Raw genomic sequence first — 23,223 nt, forward strand, 5'->3', positions numbered from 1 at the left:
TCGGTGGGGAATTAAAACGGGGGGGGGGTGCCAGCACAGGATAGAGGGCACCGAGAGAGGAGACAGAAGGCTCTATATGACCCAGAGCCTTCCCTCTCCTTAGGTAAGTATTTGCTTCATTTTTTTTTAAATGCGGTTCCCATTCACTTTAAACAGAAGTTTGAAATGACACCCAAGTACCTTCTCGGTTATATATTACAGCAAGGAAGACCCCCTTATCCAGAACTCAGACAAATGGAAGTTTCAACTAACTGGCATGCCTGAGAGATAACGGGGACTTCTTTGGGGGGGGGGGGTGTTGGGCAGGTTTGTAGGCATTAAAATACTCACCGAATCTCTAGTGACTTCTTCCTGCAGCTCCTTGTGGCTTTCTGGCGTCCATGCACGGAAGCCGGCGTGTCACCTGACCAATGCGGGCTTCCGTGCATAGAGGACTCTGGAAAGCCACAAGGAGCTGCAGGACGGCTACAAGACGTCGCTGGATACTCTGTGAGTATTTAGAGGGAGGTTTGTGCTTTTTGGTCAGTTGCTCAAGCCTGCCGGTGCCGAACACTGGGGACTCTACTGTATAATTTTAAATTTGCATTTGAAACAGCTAATGTGCAAGTTTATGATAAAAGAAAGGTGTTACCATATTTCTCAGAATGGAGAAGAACGCCAAACGTATGATCAACAGGAACATTCATAGTATCTGCAATGCTGTAAGAAATGCAAGAAATAAAGAATGTTAATTTTTGTGCATAACGCAGTTCAGGGTACTTGAATGCTTTTATCTCTGAAAGCTCATAAGAATGGCTGGGATGCAGTTTGGAATCAGAGTGCTTCATGTCTAGCTCCTAATAGACTCTCAGTGTATCGAATCAGATTAGTGATTGCCACCTGCCTCAACATCCAGCATAGAGAAGTCTCCCCATGCCTTATTAACAACCTTCATATGTGATGTCATTCCCTTAGCTGCAGATGCCAGAATGGTGACGTAGTTAACCAGCTCGATTGAATGCTGGTTCTTTTTGGTGCCATCATAAGGCCAATGGATATCGCTAGCAATATGTGGTTCATTGATGTCAGCTGTATCAATACGTCACAGACATTTGGTTGTTGTACAGTCAATTGGCTATAGTGCATTTCTGAGTGTCAGACTATAGTGTATAGCTGAGCTCTCGCACCCAGGTACGTGAGTGCCAGCACCCAAGTGATACACCTGACATCAAGGATGATGGAAAATATCAACTAGGGATAGTGATTAGAGTATTAGGGAATAAGCCAGGGGAAGGTTGGAAAAGAAGTATGAAACTCGCGACCAATACCCCATTCACTACAGTCATGCCAGTCACAGGTCCTATTTGGGATAAAGCCACAGGAGTCCATGATTTCTCCATATCAGAGCCAAAGTGCCATAAATATGTTATGACATTCAGCTCCATGTTTGTGGCCAAAACTGGCATACTAAACGAAGGGATTCAAACTGCAGTTCAGGCTACAATCAGGCTCAGTGTACCACGTTTGATACAGGTTTGCTCTACAGTTGACTACTGTTGGCGTTTATGTTTTGCGATATGATTTGTAATGTTACTGATACTTACGGATCACGAACTTTCCCCAGCTGATATTGAGTACGTTCGCGAAAATCATCAACCCTTTTAGAAATGATGTTAGCACCTTCATTCCTGGAAACGAAAATCATAAACAGCTACCATATTAGAATTTTTTTTTTATTGATCGATATACCGGTACCTACATTATATACAGGGATTTAAATAAAGTAAAAATCATCTTATTAGTAGAGACAAATGCAGAAGAAAGAAATCATGAGTGAGTAAAAGAGTTTGTCTGTATTGCAATAGTTAACCAATCCCAGTTGACAAAAATCTGCCGGAAACTACTATGACCTAAGGGGTAGGGTGTACCTAAACTGTCGGGAACAATCCTAGTAATTTAGTTGTCCAAAGAGGATGAGAGTCAGCACATTCAAATGCTAGTTTTACTTATCATTCTCTTTAAACACGAGCCTACAAAGACCAACAGCACATTTTGGGGTTTTTGCAGGGTTCATTTCCTCAAAACACAAGTAAAAAATAACTTATATCCCTTGCAAGAACCAATAACCATAGTGTGTGATACCAGATTAATATTGTTATCCTATTACAGATACATACAAATTGTAGCATCTGCATTAGTGTGCAGTTTGATCATGTGATATTTGATCCTTTCTGACCATTTTTATGCTTCTGCTGATTTGGTAGATGTTTAGTGGGAACATGGGCAAGTAGCAAATATTTATTTGCCAAGATTAAAAAAAAAATCTCCACTACAAATTCAATACAAAATATAAAACACGCCTCTTTCACCCTTCTGGCCCACCCTTGTATCCTATTTACCTCCTTCTCTGCCTCTCAGAACTTGCACATGTGTGCCTGCGCCGCTTCACTACAGTCCTTAGCAGCGAGATCTGAGAGGCGGTACCAGGAAAGGGCGTATCACCCGTCATCAATGATGCCCGGCGTATAAGACGACCCCTGACTTTTCAGAAGATTTTCAAGGGTTAAAATGTAGTCTTATACGCCAGAATATACAGTGTGTGTGTGTGTGTGTGTGTGTGTGTGTGTGTGTGTGTGTGTGTGTGTGTGTGTGTGTGTGTGTGTGTGTGTGTGTGTGTGTGTGTGTGTGTGTGTGTGTGTGTGTATATATACACACACACACACATAAATATACACTGTTAGATCCATAAATATTTTATTGGGACAGAGATAACTTTTTCTAATTTTGGTTCTGCACATTACCATGATGAGTTTTAAATGAGTGGGGTGAACAAAATGATTGCATACAATGTAAGGCAGTAAAAGCATTTTTTAACACAATCTCTTCATTTCAGGGGCTTAAAAGAAATTGGAGAATTAACTCAAAGGCTATTTCATGGGCAGTTGTGAGCAACAGCAAGTAAAGTCTGCTACGATTGTGCGCACCCGAGAGGGAAGATTAAGGTGTCATATGACAGCTGACATCTCCCCTCTGTGATCAGGAGCCATCGTGATTGACTCCTGATCATGTGATCACTATGATCGCTGGCCGCTATCTGAAATGGGGATCTGTCTGCCTGATCCCCCCCCCAAACCTGCCCCTCCCCCCCCCCCCCCCCTCGGCATGCAAAATGGCCTGGTCCTTAAGGGAAGTTAGGCAGCCAGTATATATACATACTGTTTATATAGATTGTGTGTGTGTGTGTATATCTATCTATCTATCTATCTATCTATCTATCTATATATATATATATACACAGTTCTGAGGGCACGGCGGCACCACTGCTCATGTGGATGGGTGCACGCATCAGGTGGGATCCTCACCTCCAACATGTTTAAACAAAAGCACCAAGGGTTGCAGCACACCAGCTCTGTTTGTTCAGGAGCAAATCATATATTCACACAGCTATCAAGCTTGATAGCTGTATGAATATAAGATTTGTTCCTCAATAAAAAGAGCTGGTGTGTTGCAACCCTTGGTGCTATATATATATACATACACACGGACTGAAGGAGCAGAGAGTTTAGCTCTCAAGAGATTTGTTTCATTTATAACTCCTATGCAGACTGGTTATTTGCTGTCCTTGATTTTAAAAGTGAACAGGTAAGATTCCTTTTAACTCAACAAACTGAACACATACATAACGGGTACTCACGTTTTTATTGCTTGAATCCATTTTAAAGTACGGGCAACATTCCTGCCATCATTGAAATGAGGCGTGTCAATTCCAAATCTTCTGTCTTTTCGGTATTTTGACCAGTCATATTTTCTGTCCCTTACTTCACCTAAAGTTTAAGTAATAAATTCATAAGTCGTTTCAAGCGGGTATTGCCAACTGTGTCACTTTCTTCGCTTTTTACAGTACATTGAAAGCACAAAAAAAGCAGAGTTTTCTCCCTTATTTTGAGGTGAGAAATAAGTAAGAAGTGGTAGTTTATCAGAAGCGTTTTGAATATTAAAACCAGCAGTACTGTCTGTTGCTCTCTGTTATGTAGGGCTCTGCCAGCAAAACTGGACTTCAGTTCTCCATATGGTGATCCTGGACATTGCGCTGTGGTGACAGCTCATTGAGGAGCAGATATAGTAGGGTGAAAAGTGAGTGCATGTTACCTTGTCAAGAGTCGCCAGGCTAAGGGAAGGTAACTCCTAAAACTGCATGGCACGCTTCACATGACTCCGGTGCTTCCTCCTTCCAAACCAAAATGAGGGAGCATCAATCACGGGAAGCACAGCGCGAAGCACAAGGAAGTGAACTTTCTGTGACTGTATCCACTTGTTTGGGTGCTGAATTGTTGTGTTCCAGATAATATGAGTTTCCAAATTCAATATCCCAAATTCGACCACCACTCAACACTCTAAAGGTGCCCATACACTGCGTCGAATTCCCGACGATATACAGCAGATTCGACCACTGTGATCGAATCTACTGTTAAATCGATAATGCAAACGCTGACCGGTCAACCGATTTCTATCCGAAAATCTATCCCATCGATCTGTCTTAGCAGAAATTTTATCTCGAGCGCGTCGATAGCGGCGTTCAATTGGCCGATGACTAACGCAGCATAGCGGCAGCAATATATTACCTCTCCACTGGCGAGAGTCCCAGCTGTCTCTTATCCGGCTGGCCATCTTCTCTTTACTTCCTGTCACGTCCTGTCAAAGGAAATTCAAACTGTAGAGCGCCCTCTACTGTTTGAACTCCCGCTGGTCACAGGACATGACAGGAAGTAAAGAGAGGATGCCCAGCGCGAACAGAAGGAACAGCGGGGACTCACGCCGGCGGAGAGTTAATGTATTGCTGGGAGCGGAGGGCAGCGGCAGATCCACAGATTGTGAATGGATTGCATGCTGAAATCGATTCAAAATCTGTTTGCAGTGTATGGGCAGCCAATAGATCCCTCTGTGATCAGATTAGATGAGAGAGGGATCTATCTGTTGGTCGATCTGGTGGCAATCGACCAGTGTATGGCTGCCTTAAAGTAGAATGAGCAGGCTAGGATTAGTTAATAATTAAAAGTAGTAACCAATAAGCTAAGGGAATTATTTCACTGGATATTACCTGTTGTAGAAAGGGGATACTGAAATTTAAAACATGGAATATTAGGAGTATTAATGCGAAATAGCAATTCATTAGAATTTCAAAGAATCATACTGGAAATTGCTGCAATCCAAAAAACATGCAATAGATAGGCCAAGAGTGTTTGCTATTGGATGGAAACCCTATATTTCTCTATTCTGGTGTGTCCAAGACAGCTCCAGCCAAATGTATTGTGGGTTGTTTAGTGACAAACTTCAAAACTGCATTAATAGATGGGGATATGTTGATGAAAGAATTATAACTATGTAGAGTTGGAACACCACATCAAACCATATGCAATAACAACATGATGTGAGGGCCAAGAATCAATTCTTTGAAATGGTACATAAAATGATTAATGGCACACAGGGCTCTGGTACAAGCTTGGAATATTTTAATAAAAGAGTCGGGAGGCAGACGAGGAGCAACAAAGACGTTATGTGAAACTTTGAAGAGAATATAGAGAGTGATGACAATGGAGAGAAAATCGTGAAATTGTGTCTAGCAAATAATTAGTTCATTGCAAATACACAATTCCAATACAAGACAGTACATAGATTCACAAGGGAAGAAATAGCAGGGAAAGGAAAGTTAATCATAGGTTATATCATTACTGGCAAAGATGTTAGGAAGGAGCTGATGCTGATGTTAAAAGAGGAGTGGAAATAAAAAGTGACTTTTTGGTAATAGGGGAATAAGTACATGAGAATACCAACCAAGGAAGAAACAGGAGACCAAAAGTCATTGCATTATTTAAAATTAAATCCTATGTATCTATTGAAGAAAAAGAATCACAAGAAAACTTCCGCATTAAAGTCAGAGAAATACTGCATCTAGTAGCATCACTTGGCGAGACCGAGGATTTAGAAAGAAACTTAGAAACATTTAATGGGCGTTTGCTCACAGCGGGAGAAGATACGTGTGGGGAAAGCTAGAGTAGGAAATTCGATGAAAAGTACTGCTTGGTGGAGCATCAAGATTAAGAAGAAAGTCAAGAAGAAAATGGACAAGTACAGAGAACATTAAAGCTTCTAGAAGTTTGGGAGACCTTCATTAAGAGCAGAGGAAAAAGTTAAACAAAACAAACGAATAGGAACGGTAAGCGCTGCTGTGTCACAATTATTTTAACCTGCTGCTACCCAGGGCTGTTTCTTGAGCAGTGCCGGCAGGGCGACCGCCCTGGGTGCAGACCAGCAAGTAGAAGAAGGGGGGCGCAGACAGAAGGACATAATCACTAGGGAGCAGATGACGCGTGGTTCAGCCAAATGGAAGAAGAAAGAAAATTACCAGAGCAATCACCTTCCTTGACTCCTCCTGGGCTGTCTGCGTCTGTCATCAAGTCATTATCACGTCACCCCCGCGTGATGACACCTGATGTCCTGTAGCGGTACTGCAGGCTGTCAGTGCGCGGCGCCCATGGAGGAGTCGGCTTTCCGGGCTCTCTTCGCCTGTGTGTTTTCCTGGTCCTTTCTACCTCCTGGATGAGCGGCTGGTCACTAGTAAGTAGGCAGATCTACTTGTGACCTGTGGCTGTGTGAATGTCCCTAAAGAGGGTTCAGAAGTCCACAGGGGTGGGGGGAAAGGGGGCCCAATTTTTACACCGTCGCCCTGGGTGCAATTTAGCCTAGAAACTGCCCTGCTGCTACCTATGTATGCGAGTAGGAAAGGGCCCCATAGTCACTCAAAACAAAAATGAATAAAAAGTGGTCAATAAGGAGCACTGGATACCAATTATAAAGATATACAAGCTTCTATTTTATTGGATAGAAATAGTACTTTCAAATATTACGATTGACAATCCTCTGTCATTAGGATTTGTGTGTAAATGGAAAGCTCATCATTGAGCTGTCATACCTGCTTTCACATTTTTGTGTGGTTACAGTGTTTATAAAGCTGACTACCAGTGTAAGGTGGCTTTGGATAGAAGCTCGAAGGACTGAAGGAAGGAAGGAAGGAAGGATGGGCCAGGTTGGCTACAAAAAGCAAATGACAAACACTTCCAGGACTTCATGCTCTTACTTAGTCTATTTATCTGGCTGGTGAGCACAAGAGGTGTACGTGGAGGAGTGGGTTTAGTTGTGATTGCCATGGTATGGCAGTAAAACCCATATCAAGTATTTGCTGACTGAAGGACCACTGTCTGAGAAAGAACAATCTCCATTGCATCACAGTTAGAGATGTCGGTGAACAGTTCGTGGACCCATTCGCGGGCGAACCCTCACCCTGTACTACTTCCAGGTCGCTATGACCTGGAGTAGTACAGCTGCGCTGGGCCGGCGGTGTGCGTCCTTCATCGCGCGCCTGCTGCCGGGAACTTTATGCGCATGTGCGTGACGTCATGAGTGACGTTACGCTCATGCGCAGAGAGTGCCTGGCAACAGGTGCGCGATCAAAGACGTGCACCGCCGGCCCAGAGCAGCTGTACTACTCCAGGTCATAGCGAACCAGAAGTAGTACTGGCCCATAGGGATTCGCTGGCGATTGGTTCGCCAACATGTCTAATGACAGTAAGTATACCTTTGAATATGATACCATCATTGTAATGTCAATATGTCCTTCAAACACTCTGTCATCATATGATGTAAAAAATCTCTGGTGAATTGGTGAGGAAAGTCCACAGGGAGTACCTGACTTACAATCACCCGCTGATGCCAACCCTGTATTGTCCCCATGTCTTCCTTCACTCCCCTGTGTCCTCCTCCGCCACCTCTGAATAAATGAAATCAGCGGCAGAGCGTCACTCACCTCGTCCATAGGAGCCCGAGGTAATCAGAGACGTCTCTTCTCCCTCACTGCTCCCCTAGTGCCAGCTTCTGCTGATGACGTGATCAGCAAAAGCCAACTGACACTAGGGAAGCAGTGAAGGAGATGAGAGGTCTCTCATTGCTGCGGGCTCCGATGGATTAGGTGAGTCGTGCTGCCGCTGCTTTTGTTTATTCAGGGGTGCAGAGGAGGGCACGGGGAGCAGAGGACACATGTGGGACAGAAGGGGACACATGGGGGACACAGGTGGACACATGAGGTACAAGGGTGACACAGTAATTGGGGGAGAACATCTACAAGATGCTCCTGGAGAATAGACAAACCAGGATTAGTATATTTTTTCCCTTATTTTTGCCCTCTAAACCCAGGTGCGTCTTATAGTCCGGAGCATCTTATATTCTGAAAAATATGGCAATAAGACTGATAGAAGGTTGCTTTTTCACTGTGGTACAGGGACTTTTCTACCTCTGTCAGTTCTCAAGAAGGTCCTCAGAATGCCCAAGTAATGTCATGAATTGGTTTAGCATTCAGACATCCTCTTAATAATCCATTAAGTGGAGTGGACCTCTCTTTAAAGCCCTCAGTAGTGAAGTGGTTAAAATCACTGATTCACAGAGATACCAAAATCCATGTGACAATTGTTTCAGGATGACCAAAATTTTTAATGTGTTTGGATTGTATTAAGTGCTACAAAAATTTCCTGATGTGCAGGATGGCAGGATGGTCTTATTAAAACCAAGGCAGGCTTTAGCTAAATTACTTATATAAAATGTATCACTCACCCACATCATAATCGTTATGTGTAACCACATAGATGTCATGTCCTTTGCGTGATTCCTCTTCTATTTCTTGCATACTTTTAGAAGGATTAACAAGAACCCCTGCTGACAAACCTAAACACATCATAAAAACATTTTTCTGTCATTAACATAAGTTCATAACATATCTGATGTAGTACAGCAATGCTTTCTCTTTGATGTAAAGGTTAAATTCATTTATATAATCTACTAAGTTATCCCTAGATTGTCTTTTCAGCAATAACTAGAGCAATACAGATGGTGCCCAAAACTTATAAAATATTTAAATAATTGAATAACTTAAGTACCTGCGGTCTCTGCTCCCTTGAAGACCAGAGACCGCTGGTACAGAAACGCCAAAATCCTGACGGAAAACCGACGAAGCGCCACACATGCCCATCGCAACCGCCGTATGTCGGGATTCTGGGCCACCCACTTTGCTATCTCTATGACAGCAGAGTTCCTGTGAGCCGGTCAGGAGCCGCTTTCAATGGGAGAGGCTTACATTCAAAGACGGGCCAGGATCCAATGACATCGGCTCCTGACCCGCTCACAGGGCTCTGCCGTCATAGAGACAGGCAGAGCCAGTGAGCTGCGGCGACAGACGACGGGGATTAAGCGATGGGAGAGATGGAAACGGCGGATGAGCGCAGCGGCGGCTAATTGAATCTACGCCCTGCCAGCCAAGTGACCACCAAAACATGCCGTAGATTTCAATTAGCTTGGTCTTTAAGTAGTTAAATAGAGATACAAGACTGGCTTCCATCTCCGCAACCCGAATGAAACTAGTAAGTAATAATTAACAGGAATATACCAACCTCTCTCATACTTCCTCCCAAATACCATTTTATTGACATTCACTGTGGATGGGAAGGCTACCGCCTGGTCATGTGATTTTCCGAGTGGAGTTTGCCTGTGGCTAGAATATAATGACTCTCTCTTCTCAATTAATCTTTGCTGGAACAATGTTTTGGGTGGTGTATTAATTAACGCACCAGCCTGCATGGGGACAAATAAATAAATACACACATACAGGATAAAGCACATGTATATGGTACATTTTATAAAAGCATATTCCTAGTTACATAGAAAAAAAGAAAACTGCACAGCAAGTGTAACCAGCCTATACAATGCAACAGTATATCTATGCTCTGCATCACATCTTTATAAATAGGATGTGGCAATTTATAACTGTAAAGGGTACACATGTAACATGGGGCCTGATGAGCGAAGCGCTGGTAAATTTGTGCAGGCTGTGCAAGGAAATTTTACAGGTACTAATGCCAAAGGAGCAAAGTGCATTACACTATTAGCATAATGCGCGTTACTGGGGTACTGCACATGTTGCTATGGTAATGTGGGGTATGCTTGCATAATAGCACACCGCACAGTACTATGACAACGTACGTGGTACCCTGGTAACACACTAAGCGTAAGCTTTGGGAAAATTTCCATGCTCTACCTGCGCATTGAAAATGTTACCATTGCTTTATGCATCAGATCCATGATGAGATAAATATGTGTATACACAGTCCCAGTCCTGCTTTAAACTAGGCTGTGTAGTGTGTACCCTTTTTCTTTCTTTTTTTTTTCAATCACTGTAAGGCTAGTTTTACACTGGGGAGCTGTGTTGTGTTTCCTGGGGAGCTGTGTAAAGTTTCTTGGAATTTAATCTAAACTGTGGCAATTAAACAGAATATTAAAGGGGAACTGAAGTAAGAGGTATACAGAGGCTGCCATATTTATTTCCTTTTAATCAATATCAGTTGCCTGGCAGCCCTGCTGATCCTCTGCCTCTAATACTATTAGCCATAGCCCCTGAACAAGCATGCAGCAGATCAGGTGTTTCAGACTTTAAAGTCAGATCTGACAAGACTAGCTGCATGCTTGTTTCTGGTGTTATTCAGATACTACTGCAGAGAAATAGCCCAGCAGGGCTGCCAGGCAACTGGTATTGATTAAAAGGAAATAAATATGGCAGCCTCCGTATACCTCTTACTTCAGTTCCCCTTTAAGAAAGACTAATAGATAGATTTAGAGAACATTCAGAGCAAGCAGAGGCAGTATAACAAAACATATACATCTGAAGGGATGTTGGAATGCCTCGCAATGCCCTCACTGCATGGAACAGCTTGTAACAAGCTGTTACCGCAAAGCTTTTTGGCAATGGGCTGCAGTAATTTACCGCAGTTCTACAGCACCTGTTAAAATTTTCATGAATTAGCACACAAAAGTCTAAAATACCGATACTTTCCTGACCAGATTTTTGTTACCGCACAGCCTTTTATGAATTGACCCCCATGTGTGTATTTAGAGTTAACAGTCTGTCTAATTCTCCCTTATCAGCTAGTAATGACCCACTGTAATTTGAGCTGTCAGCTCTGTCTGATCTGTGCAGAGGTTTGTGCCGTTCAGACAGGCTATATGTAAACACAGGGGGTTAACCATTTATGTGCTTTCATAAAACCAGAAAGTAACAAATCTGCATAATCTTAGTAGGAGTTCTGTGGGCTGTAACAAATAAAATGTTTTTCTGTAACGGTTATCATGCTGTTGCTTATCTTTTAGAGTAGTGAGGAAGTCCTGGGTTTAGGTCCGCATTAATGCTAACAGATGCGTTGCACCACACTGCTAAAGCGCCAATGTGAACAAACTACAATATAATTGCATTGCATTAGCTATGCGGTTATACTGTATTGTCCAACGCAACACAAACTATAAAAGAAACTACATTTTCATGCCATCCCAATTTGTTAGCTGTCACAAAATAAATGGACGTATTCTAAGTTGAGTTAGTTGATGTGATTTGAACCAAGCGTTAAAATCAACTTCAGTACTCTCTTATGTGCAAACTCTCCCACAATCATTGTATGATATGGCAGGAAACCAACACATTAATTGCTAAGTATGTCAGGCCCAGAGCTGTAGGTATAAGGTCAAAGTAGTTGTACTATGTCATTTAATTATATCAGTAGCTCCTTTGTTCAAAAACAACATCCTGCCTTAACACAAGCTATTTTTGAAAGCATTGCTTCAGGTTGCATTAACAGTGGTACGTTGCGTAGCTGTGTTATAAACTCTTATAACGCAGATTACGCACTGCAATGCTAATCCTATGGGATGTTCACAGTGCGACGTTGGCATTACATTGTAACGTGTAGAGTTATGGTAATGCACTGCTGCACTGCTAAATGCACACTTTACCAGGTACAGGAAAGCATACTTTTCACTGTTTGTATGCTTTACTGTACCTACTGTATGCGACGGTAACGCAGTATTAATGTGCGTTATCACCTTTTTTTGCGTTGCGTTGTAATGCTGCATTGTGACTTAAACATCACATTACAACGCAACGTCCCACTGTGAATGAGGCCTAAGATGAAAGGGAAAGCCAGGTAAGTGGCCTATGGATGCCAGATCACTGGTAGTGATGACGGAAAATTTTCCTAATTCGCTCATTAGGAGAGGAATGCCGAGTCTCACAAATCATTGCATAATTAAAGGGGCAAAAATTCTGCTGTTTCCTTATCCCTGCCATCAGTTATTTAAACACTTGAGGACCGCGTTAAACCCATATAGCTGAATATTGCCCCTGTTTAACTCTCTAGTAAGGCCACATCTGGAATATGGAATTCAGTTCTGGGCACCACATTACAGGAAAGATATTGCAGTTTTAGAGCAGGTGCCGAATAGAGCAACAAAATTGATACGTGGGATGGAAGGTCTCACTTACCAAGAAAGGTTAGATAAACTGGGTTTATTTAGTCTTGAGAAAAGACGCCTTAGAGGGGATCTAATTAACATGTATAAATACATCAGAGGGCAATATAAAAGCTTGGCAGATGAGCTTTTTGTCCCTAGGCCTTCTCAAAGGACTAGAGGACATGATCTGTGCATGGAGAAAAAACGTTTTAGCAATTTATTTAGGAAAGGGTTCTTTACAGTAAGAGTGATTAAGATGTGGAATGCATTGCCACAGGAAGTCGTTATGGAAAATTCTATACCTGCATTTAAAGGGGGCTTAGATGCTTTCCTTGCATTGGAAGACATTCATGGCTACAATTACTAGGTAATGCCCAGTGATGTTGATCCAGGGATTTTTATCTGATTGCCATCTGGAGTCGGGAATGATTTTTTTCCCTTTTGGGGCTAATTGGACCATGCCTTGTAAGGGTTTTTCGCCTTCCTCTGGATCAACAGGGATATATGAGAGAGCAGGCTGGTGTTGTACTTCTCTGGTTGAACTCGATGGATGCATGTCTTTTTTCAACCCAAATAACTATGTAACTATGTTAAACCCCTCTAGTGACTAGGCCATTTTTTACTAATTGGGCCACTGCAGCTTTAAGGCCTAGCTGCAGGGCCGCACAACTCAGCATACAAGTGATTCCCCCTCCTACCTTTTCTCCCCACCAACAGAGCTCTCTGCTGGTGTGGTCTGATCGCTCCCCAGTTATTGTTGTTATATATATATATTTTTTTATTTATTTTAAATTCCCCCCTCCCTCCCTGCCCCCGCCAGCCAATCAGCGTGATCGGCTGTCATAGGCTTCAGCCTATGACAGCCAATCACTTCCTGGACTACAGAGGGGCCAGCCGTGTCACACGGCTGTCCACATTTCAGTGCTACCTTACATCACAGCGCTGTACAGGTATATTAGACGGCGTTTTCGCCGTCTAACAGTCTCCAAGTGGCGATCGCTGCTGGGAGACTGCTCCGCTCCGCCTTCGAAGCGGAGATGCGCGCAATCTCCTGCTAGCCCCATTCCCAGCCATTCACACCAATCGGCATGGAGTAGTCCTGGGGCTGCCGCCGCGTTCACGCCATTTGGCGTGGAGCGCTGGGCAAGCAGTTAATATGGACAGCATAAATTTATCCATGGAGCTTGTGTTAAAAAATAGCTCCTAAAACCAACTCTACTCTTCTACACAGCTGATCTGCATCAGTACATCAGCTTTTTCTTAATACGAATGCAACAGGCTGGGCTGTTTCCCTGCTTTCTGCTGACTGCTAGCAGCCTTCTGACTCTCTGCCACAGCTGATTTATAATTCAGCTCACCCACTCCAGAGCCTGCTGTTGTTTTTCATATGTAACTATAGAGTAACTAAATAAACAGGCTGCTAATTAGTTACTTACTTAGCTAGTTACATTATATCTACATATGAGAAACAACAGCAGCTCTGGATTGTGTGAGCTGCATTATAGATCAGCTGTGGCAGAAAAACAGAAGGCTGCTAGCAGAGCGCAGGGAAAGAGCCCAGGCCATTGCATTCTTATCAGGAAGAGCTGATGTAATGACACAGATCAGCAATGTAGAAGAGAAGAATTGGTGTTAGGAGCTATTTTTTTTACATAAGCTCTATGGTGAAATTTATGCTGTCCATAACTAATGGTGGGGATAATGGAACAGCATAATTTGTCACCATAGTGCTCCTTTAATGTAGATGTTAGTAAATGGGATGATCTGCTAACGCGGTGAGGCGAAATACTGCATTGGAAGAATTGTTATAGTTATGGCTAGTAAATGGAAGGATGAACACATCATTCACAGGCATGTCTATATCCAGGTTACAGAATAGTTAAGCATACAGCAGACATACTTACGCTAAGTGAAGGACGAGTGCTCACACCATGCACTATGTAATTCTCCACATCTGGATCATTGGCTTTGCCATAAAATATAGTGCGAACACCTGGATTTGAACGTCTAGTGTTAAGAAACTTCTGCACAACAGGGGGAGTTGCAGGCTATAATGATAATGGTTAGAACACAGCAATGTTATATTATTATTACACTAATTTAGCTTCTTCTCAAAAAACTACTAAGACAAAAAAAGGTAAAATGTAAAATAAATGTGTACACATACCTCTACTTACTACATTTGTCACAGAGTAAAATGCACTATAGATTACTTTTTTCCTATGAAGCTCTCACTTATAGTAGGTTCCATTAATCTGAAGGGATACTCAAGGTTTCCTTTGTGCTTTCAAAAACACTCCCTGGCAAGGACCTATATAAAAATGTTGGCCAGCTTTCATGCTTACAGATACAATATTCCGGCAGTTAAGGACTGTACCACTGTTATTCGGAAATGCTTTGAATGTATAAAGGGAATCTTTAGAATTCCTCACGAGGTGATGTACTAGTCCAAAACCAGAAAGAGCATGAGAGCCAAAGCTGGTGTGTTCCAGAAATCTCTTGTGATGTATGTTGCGCTTCTTCCTTAAAGTGGATCTGAGATAAACTTTTACTCATTGCATAATTGTTCCTTTCATATAGTTTATAGGGCATTCTTCAAGCCAAATACTTTTTTTTTGAATACTCTAATTCCCTATAAACGAAACAAGCCTCGCCCACAGCTTCTCCAGTGTGCCTTGGCACTCTCAGGCTCATGTAGCAAGGGCTTATGGGAGCAAAATTCCTAAATAGTCTCGGCTGTTAATTCTTCCATGAAGGGAAATCATTGCCCCGGCGGATTTTCAAGAAATAGCACCCCAGATCATCACAGAACCCCCGACATGTTTTACAGTTGGGAGAAGGCAGTCTGGGTGAAATGCTTCTTTCGGCTGTCTCCAAATGTACACTCAGCCGGAGGTCGGAAATAAGGTAAACAATGATTGGTCAGAGAAAATCAAATTTTTCCACTTCTCGAGCGACCAATTCTGGTGGTTTCTACACCACTCTAAACGCTTTGAAACATTTGTCTTTGAGAGCAGAGGTTTTCTAACTGCAGTTCTTCCGTGGAATTCAGATTTGTGCAGCTCCCGACGAACAGTTTTTGTGGAAACTGAGTTCTGTAGGTGTTCATTCAGCTCTGCAGTGATTTTAGGAGCCATGGTCTTGTAAGCTTTTCTAACAATTCGATTTAGAGTCCGATGGTCTCTCTCAGACAACTTCGACTTTCGGTCACAACTGTGCTTTGCTGAGGACGTTTTTTCTTCTCTTTCAAAGGCAGTCATTACTTTTGAGACAGTACCTCTTGAAATTCCAAGCATTCGGGCAGTTTCTTGTACAGTAGTGCCTGCCATACAAGCACCAACAATTTGTCCTCTTTGAAAGTCTGAGAGATCTACCATTTTTATAAATTATAACCAACTTTGGTTTAAATATCTGTAAAAAACAATTATTTTAATTAAACATATCAAATAACAAAAATAATAAACAAAAAAATTAACATATGTCAAGTTTTGATTGCTTAACATATTCAAAGATTATTTTGTCCAACCCCTGTATCTCAGCTTTAGATAAGATATGTAGACAAGTTACTTGTTAAAGTTAGTTTTCATCTCAGATCCGCTTTAATGGGATCACTGTGACTAAAAGAGTCACAGTGGTCCCACCCTGTTGCTACCTCCGGGCACTGCCATTTTACAGCATGTATCATTATATCGGCATGTGAATTGGGTATAGTGAGAAAAAATGAAAAATGTTTTGTGTATGATTAAGTATTTGAAGCCAGCACAGACTAGTTGAAAATGACTTTGTAATTGATCACCCCACATTAATCTAAAATAAAACAAGGAAACAAGCAGAAGTAAACTTTTTCTTATGATACTTTAACCCTCCTGGCGGTAGCCCCGACCTACACTCGGGGTAGCCGCCACAGAGGATTGCATGGCCCCAGGAGGAATTTTTTAAAATAAAACTTGTTGTAATACTTGTAGCTAGCACTAGGCCAGTTACCTGTGTCCCCCAAGTCTCTCCGGTCCCCTCCGATCGCCGCCGTAATATGTAGCCCCAGGGATCCAGCGATGGCGCAGCCTCCCAATCAGCTCCAGGCTTCGCTATGGGGAGGATCTGGACTGCGCATGATGTCATGACGATCGTTGCCACAGCGACGACTGAAGCTGATTGCGGAGGCTGCGGCTCTCGCGGGATCGCGGCTGGGTAAATATAAGCGTTGGCGATCGGGGGGATCAGAGAGGTGCGGGGGACTTGGGGGAAACTGGTAGCTAGCCTAGTGCTAGCTACAAGTATTGCAACAAGTTTAATTAAAAAATTCCTCCCGCGGATGCAGCCACCGAAACTGCGTACCACCAGGAGGGTTAAGACCCTGTGCAAGCTAATATTAATAAACACTAGTCAAAAATCTGTTTTACTTGCCTATTTTACTGTATAAGGCTATACAGTATTTATCAAAGTACAAGGGTGGGTTTAAAGCAAACATCAAAGAGTGCTTTTCATTAAATAATTTTTAAATCCTTTAATGTAAAGCTCTATCTCAGAGCTGCATGATTGGTGGGTGTCAGTGGCAGTAACTCACCTGCTATATATGTAAATCCTTAGAGGTCTGAAACTCCGCCCTTTTCTAAAATGTTTAAAAGCTCTGTGGCTAAAAACTTTTGGAACACTTCAGACAAAGATGGCCATGGCTGTTTTGCTGTGCAGTTTCAGAACTCTAATGATTAACTGGAGGCAGCTGACTTACTGCCACTGTCACTCCCCAATCAAGGCAGCTCGGAGTTAGAGCTTTTTATGAAATTATTTTATATTTATTTTAAAAAAGTACTCTTTAAGCGGGACTGAAAATATAAATAAGATACAGCATTTATCTCAATATTGGGAAGCATCTCTGGATAGTCCAGATGCTTCCTCAATCCTTCTCGAGCTCACCAATCCTGGGTCCCTCTAAGCATATTTAACAAGTACTTGTCGAATATGTTCTTGTGGTCGCACTCCTGTACTCTGTACTGAGCATGTGTGAGTATTGTCTGCGAATGACCAGTACAATGAAACCGCTCATATTAATTTATTTTATTTATAAAGCGCCAACATATTACGCAGCGATTTTTCTCTGTGCACGAGTGGCTATATGTTACTGGGCTTGCACAGACCATACTCGCACATGCACAGTATGGTTGCGCTGTACATGGATGAGGGAGTGACCACAAAGAAGAAGGTCTTGGGAAACAGCGGTGCACTCAAGGAGGATCTGGGAAGGTTCTGGAACATCCAGAGGCTTGCCACTACTTAAAGGGGTTCTGTGGATCATTAAAAAAACAAAAACTGACACTTACCTGGGGCTTCTTTCGGGCCCCCCTGCAGCTGTCATGTCCCACGCCGTCCTCCTATGATCCTCTGGGCCCAGTCCAATTATTCTTCTGATTCAACTGCGGCTGCACAGCCGTGGCTTACTTCGGGAGCTTACTGCGTAGGCACAGTACGAGAAAACCTCATACTGCATCTGCGCAGTAAGCTACCAGAGACGCGAGCGAGAGTAAGCTATTAGAGGAGTAGTTGGCACTACAGCATGTAAATGGCTGGAAACATGGGGGTTAGGCAGGGCAGCACACACTCCTCTCACTCGGATGCAGTTAGCGTGCTCTGGTCCTATGACAGCAGCAATCTGAAAGTCAAAAAAGTCGCCACTGCAATATGCATTTATTTCCAAACGTGAGGCACAGTCCATTAACATGCGTGCAATACAGCTAGGCAATAATAGTGGACATACCGGTGCTGGGTAGTGTGGGAGTCATGGTGGGTGCTGGTCACTGATCGCCTGATGGCTGTTTCGCTCTAAATTGTGCTTCTACGGAGGCGAGCGGGAGCAAGCACTATTCGTCTAGTTAGACGCATAATTGACCGGTGCCAGCGGTGGGGAATGGAGGATCGTAGGAGGACGGCGCAGGACATGACAGCTGCAGGGTGCCGACAGAAACCCCAGGTGTCAGTTTTTGTTTTTTTTAAATGATCCACAGAACCCTGGCTGGTTGGATCCTCTGCTGCCTGGATCCTCTGCTGTGGGTCCCGGTAATTTGGCCAGTCGGCGCAGGAGCAGTCATGCTGCTCTCCTATCACGCTCCTGTGGCCGGGAGTGTTCTGCGCATGCACAGTGGTACTGCGCAGGCCTCTCCCGGCAAAGGGAATGCAATGGGGGCACGCACACGGTGGGCCATGCATGCGCACTTTGCTTCCGAAATTAACTGGTTTAGAAACAGGTTTAGCAGTTCATGTTATTTCCTTACCCTTGGGTAGTTTTCATGTAGACAGCTTGCAGCTCTTTCACCAACAGGAAATAGCTTCCCAGCCTACAATACAAGTTAGCAAACTTTCAAAAAAAAAATTCAACATTCAAAAAAAATCCCTGAAATTCATATAATTCATCTTATGTTTTTTTCTGCACTGTAAGCCAGGGTAAGTTATTTTTCTCAATAAAGTAAGTCACAATTAAAAACAAAAAAAAAAGGATTTACAACACACATTGTTAAAACGCATACTTGTGAAATAGCCGCCAAGATGCTGCTTCTTTTCGCACTACTGCACTTTAGTCCACATTGTTATACTTGTCACCTTGGTACCTTACTTTACTGTGTACCTGACCATACTTTGCACCATATTGCCTTTACAGAGGCTCCTGCCTCTGTACTCGTCTACTTATATAGGGGTACAAAAAAATCGCTTACCCTATTTCGGCTACTCCATAAAATTTATGCACATAGAACTTGATCTATATACTATTTGCAACACCCATGTAACATTTTTGCAACAACTCACACCCTGTATAATGTACTGAGATAAGTTTTCTAAGGAAATATACGGATTATTGTAAATTATGTGGCTCACTACAGCATTGTATTTTGTGCCTTTGTCTACAGTTTGTCCCCATCCTATTGCCTGATGAAGCGGGCCTTGTCCTGCGAAACGCGTTGCATCCAATGGCTGTGACGGAGATGCTGGGAGGGACATGTCAGCTGCAAGGGGCTGGAGGAAGCCCCAGGTAAGTAGAGCAGGGGGGAGAGTTTTTTTCTTGATGACTCCTTTAAGCAGCGTCTTCTGACGGCGACCAAGTTACTCACTGTGCGCTGCTATAACCGTAATTGCTATAACGGCCTATGGTGGCGCCGGCTACGCCCAAACCTTCTGTGCATTATGGAGATGAAGATTTCATTTTTCAGCACAACCTGGCACCTGCTCACAGTGCCAAAACCACTGGTAAATGGTTTACTGACCATGGTATTACTTTGCTCAATTGGCCTGCCAACTCTCCTGACCTGAACCCCATAGAGAATCTGTGGGATATTGTGAAGTGAAAGTTGAGAGACGCAAGACCCAACACTCTGGATGAGCTTAAAGGAATACTTAAGTCAGGAAAAAAAAATGACATTTACTCACCTGGGGCATCCCTCAGCTCCCCGAAGCTGGATGGTGCCCTCGCAGCCCCGCTCCGATCGTCCTGTCCCCGCCGGCGGCTACTTCCGTTTCGGCGACAGCCGCCGACAGGCTGGGAACGCGGCTGATTTTCCGTGTTCCCAGCCGCTGCTATCACCCTCTATGCTGCTATAGCGTCTATATATACGCTATAGCAGCATAGAGAGTGATAGCAGCGGCTGGGAACGCGGAAAATCAGCCGCGTTCCCAGCCTGTCGGCGGCTGTCGCCGAAACGGAAGTAGCCGCCGGCGGGGACAGGACGATCGGAGCGGGGCTGCGAGGGCACCATCCAGCTTCGGGGAGCTGAGGGATGCCCCAGGTGAGTAAATGTCATTTTTTTTTCCTGACTTAAGTATTCCTTTAAGGCCACTATCAAAGCATCCTGGGCCTCCATAACACCTGAGCAGTGCCACAGGCTGATTGCCTCCATGCCACGCCGCATTGAAGCAGTCATTTCTGCAAAAGGATTCCCGACCAAGTATTGAGTGCATAACTGAACATAATTATTTGAAGGTTGACTTTTTTTGTTTTAAAAACACTTTTCTTTTATATTGGTCGGATGAAATATGCTAATTTTTTGAGATAGGAAATTTGGGGTTTCATGAGCTGTATGCCAAAATCATCAATAAGAAAAACAATAAAAGGCTTGAACTACTTCAGTTGTGTGTAATGAATCTAAAATATAAGAAAGTCTAATGTTTATCAGTACATTACAGAAAATAATGAACTTGATCACAATATGCTATTTTTTTTAGAAGATCCTGTATATATATATATATATATATATATATATATATATATATATATATATATATATATAATTTTTTATTTTTTTTTGCCCATTATTTTTTGGTATGTTATTTTATGCCTGTGGAATTTTAAGGTGGTCACACACCATAGAATTAAAAGATCCAATTTTTCACCAATTCTATCATTTCGATCGGCTGTCAAAAAAAAAAATCAAGAGCTTTTCATTGTTTTTGAACGATAAATCTGATTGCATTTCCCATTTTTTTTTTAATTTTTGGAGATTGGACATGTTGGTAAATTTAGACTAACCAAAAGTGTATTTAACTATTCAGTACATTTTTCTTTCGATTCTTTAAACCAACTAATTATTCTGAGCTTTCGATTGTTTATCCCGAAATTGCGGCAATCTTGAATATACGTGTATGGTACATCGAATATTCTGATTGAAACCTCCAATTAATCGGAAAATTGGTTCAGACTGCTTGAATCAAAACAAAATTAAAAAAAAAAAAATGTATGGTGTGTGGCCACCTTTAGGAGTAACCAATCTGTAGAAATAGGAGTCAGGGGACCTCCCTACTCGTTTTATTTAAAAAATGATGGTGTTTCAGTGACTACGGATTACAGAATTCCCTGAAGGAGAATCATTCAAATGTGTTGGATTCAACATCTGTGGTTCATACTAAGTGTATGTGCCAGGTACTGGGGAACGTCTAAGCCGATAGTGAGCAACCTGGAACGTACCTTATATACTCGCGTATAAGCCTAATTTTTCAGCACAAAAAAAATGTGCTGAAAAGTTACCCCCCTCGGCTTATATGCGAGTCAGTGGAGCAGAACAGATGGTGGAGCAGGTTTTGTTACTGGCAGAGGAGCATAAGGATCTTTCACTAGTGATCATGCTCTTGCCAGCTGACTCCCTGATGTGTCCGTGTCCCCCATCCCCTGCAATATGGTGTGCACTGCACAAGACTACCTGTGTCCCCTGGCTTGTGGAGCAGAGCCTGCAAGCAACATGTCAGCTGTGCAATGATTGGGTGTTCTTCCTGTATGGCAATCTCTGTGTCTCATATCTATGACGCCATCTAGTGGCATCTTGAGACACAGCTGTATCATCCTTGGGGCAAACCTGACTATGGGGAGAAGGAATGACTTGTACTGGGGGCACATCTGGCTACTGTGGAGGGGGCTATACTGGGGAGGGGCTTACACACAAGTCAATCACTTTTTTTCCTGGCTCCTGAGGAAAAAGTGGGTACCTCCGCTTATACATGGGTCAGCTTATATGCGAGTATATATGGTAAGTAAATTATAGCAATAATACACATTTGTTGAATGCCTTTAAGTTTACAAAAAGCTGCATATCTATAAAGACTCTGGGAACACAACAGTCAGAGTTGGTACTGAGAGGGTAAAAAAAACTGCTTACCTAGCAAGGCACAAGAGGGGCGTGAGTATACTATCCGGGTACGTATCCTGGGCAGCCGAGATGGGGTGCATTGCTCTGACACTTTCACATATTGAAGGTGGTCAGTGTGGGTATAGCAGGACTGGTGCTCCCACTCAGCAAACTTGATCTAGAAGCTGTTGTTTACTGTCTACCTGAGCCTACATTGCCAATGGCTTTATGAATCTTCCATGCATATTTCAGCAGCCTTCATGAGCAAGGATTTGTTCCACTATATGCTGAAGGAACAATAAGTCATCCTATGTCTGATTTGCTTTCTGGACCTTAGGAACATTGCTTCATTCATATCTACAAATATCTAACAGCAATGTAAAGCTTGGCTGCAGTTCGCTATTAACCCTTTCATTGCCTGAAGGACTTGCCAAAATCTCGCACTAGGTTGATTGAGGTTGGCATGTGTGTGGTGAAAGTATCTGATGGAAGCTGGCCAGCAATGTGTATATAGAGCTCCGCTACTTGCTTTGCTTTTAACACTGCTTTTATGTCACTAACTAAATTCATTTATTTAAGTATTTATATAGCACCGACATATTACGCAGCGCTGTACAGAGTATATTGTCTTGTCACTAACTGTCTCTAAGAGGGGCTCACACTCTAGTCCCTACCATAGTCATATGTCTCAGATCAAAACAAGGAGTGAAAGGTTGCCGGCACTACAAGGCCTAACGCCGTGTCACTGGGAATGAGGATGGACAGATATTCTAAAAAGCCACTTTGATAATATGACAGTTACTGCGTGCTCATGACTGATTGACAAAACATACACATAGGATCAGCATCAAAAAAGAAAAGCAATTGAATCAGGCACTGCAGTGATTGCTGTTTTAATGGCGTTTCAGATTGTGAATAAAATCACCATTGATATTGCAAAAATTGTGACATTCAAAAAGGTAGATACAAAACATCATCATCTGTGGTGGCTGAGCCTCGGAAGAAGCACCGCCGTGCGAAACGGCCGTTAGGCTGCCGTTTTTGCCCTGCACCCACCATCGCCACCTTTTGATATGGTAGGACATCCTCCTCTTGCAACTGTTTGAATGCACAAGATGTTTGCACATGACGATTTTTCTACAGATGATGATGTTTTGTACCTACCTTTTTGAATGTCACAATTTTTGCAATATCAATGGTGATTTTATTCACAATCTGAAACACCATTAAGGGCTGGTGCACACCGAGCGGCTTTTTGGGCGTTTTC

At 42.8% G+C, this 23,223-nt stretch overlaps 1 protein-coding gene across 1 annotated transcript in view; it reads right to left on the reverse strand.

Moving 5' to 3' along the window:
- The window catches only part of EFHB (EF-hand domain family member B), a 69,008-nt gene that overhangs the window by 16,664 nt on the left and 29,121 nt on the right, over positions 1–23,223 (reverse strand). The window contains exons 2-8 of the mRNA XM_068238681.1: positions 18,624–18,686; positions 14,262–14,405; positions 9,474–9,654; positions 8,641–8,751; positions 3,674–3,803; positions 1,584–1,667; positions 632–699 (exon numbers count right to left, since the gene is read on the reverse strand). Of these exons, the coding sequence (XP_068094782.1) occupies positions 632–699; positions 1,584–1,667; positions 3,674–3,803; positions 8,641–8,751; positions 9,474–9,654; positions 14,262–14,405; positions 18,624–18,686 (781 nt within the window). The remainder of the gene's footprint in view (positions 1–631; positions 700–1,583; positions 1,668–3,673; positions 3,804–8,640; positions 8,752–9,473; positions 9,655–14,261; positions 14,406–18,623; positions 18,687–23,223) is intronic.

Source organism: Hyperolius riggenbachi, chromosome 5 (genome assembly GCF_040937935.1).
Source record: "Hyperolius riggenbachi isolate aHypRig1 chromosome 5, aHypRig1.pri, whole genome shotgun sequence".
Lineage (NCBI taxonomy): Eukaryota > Metazoa > Chordata > Amphibia > Anura > Hyperoliidae > Hyperolius > Hyperolius riggenbachi.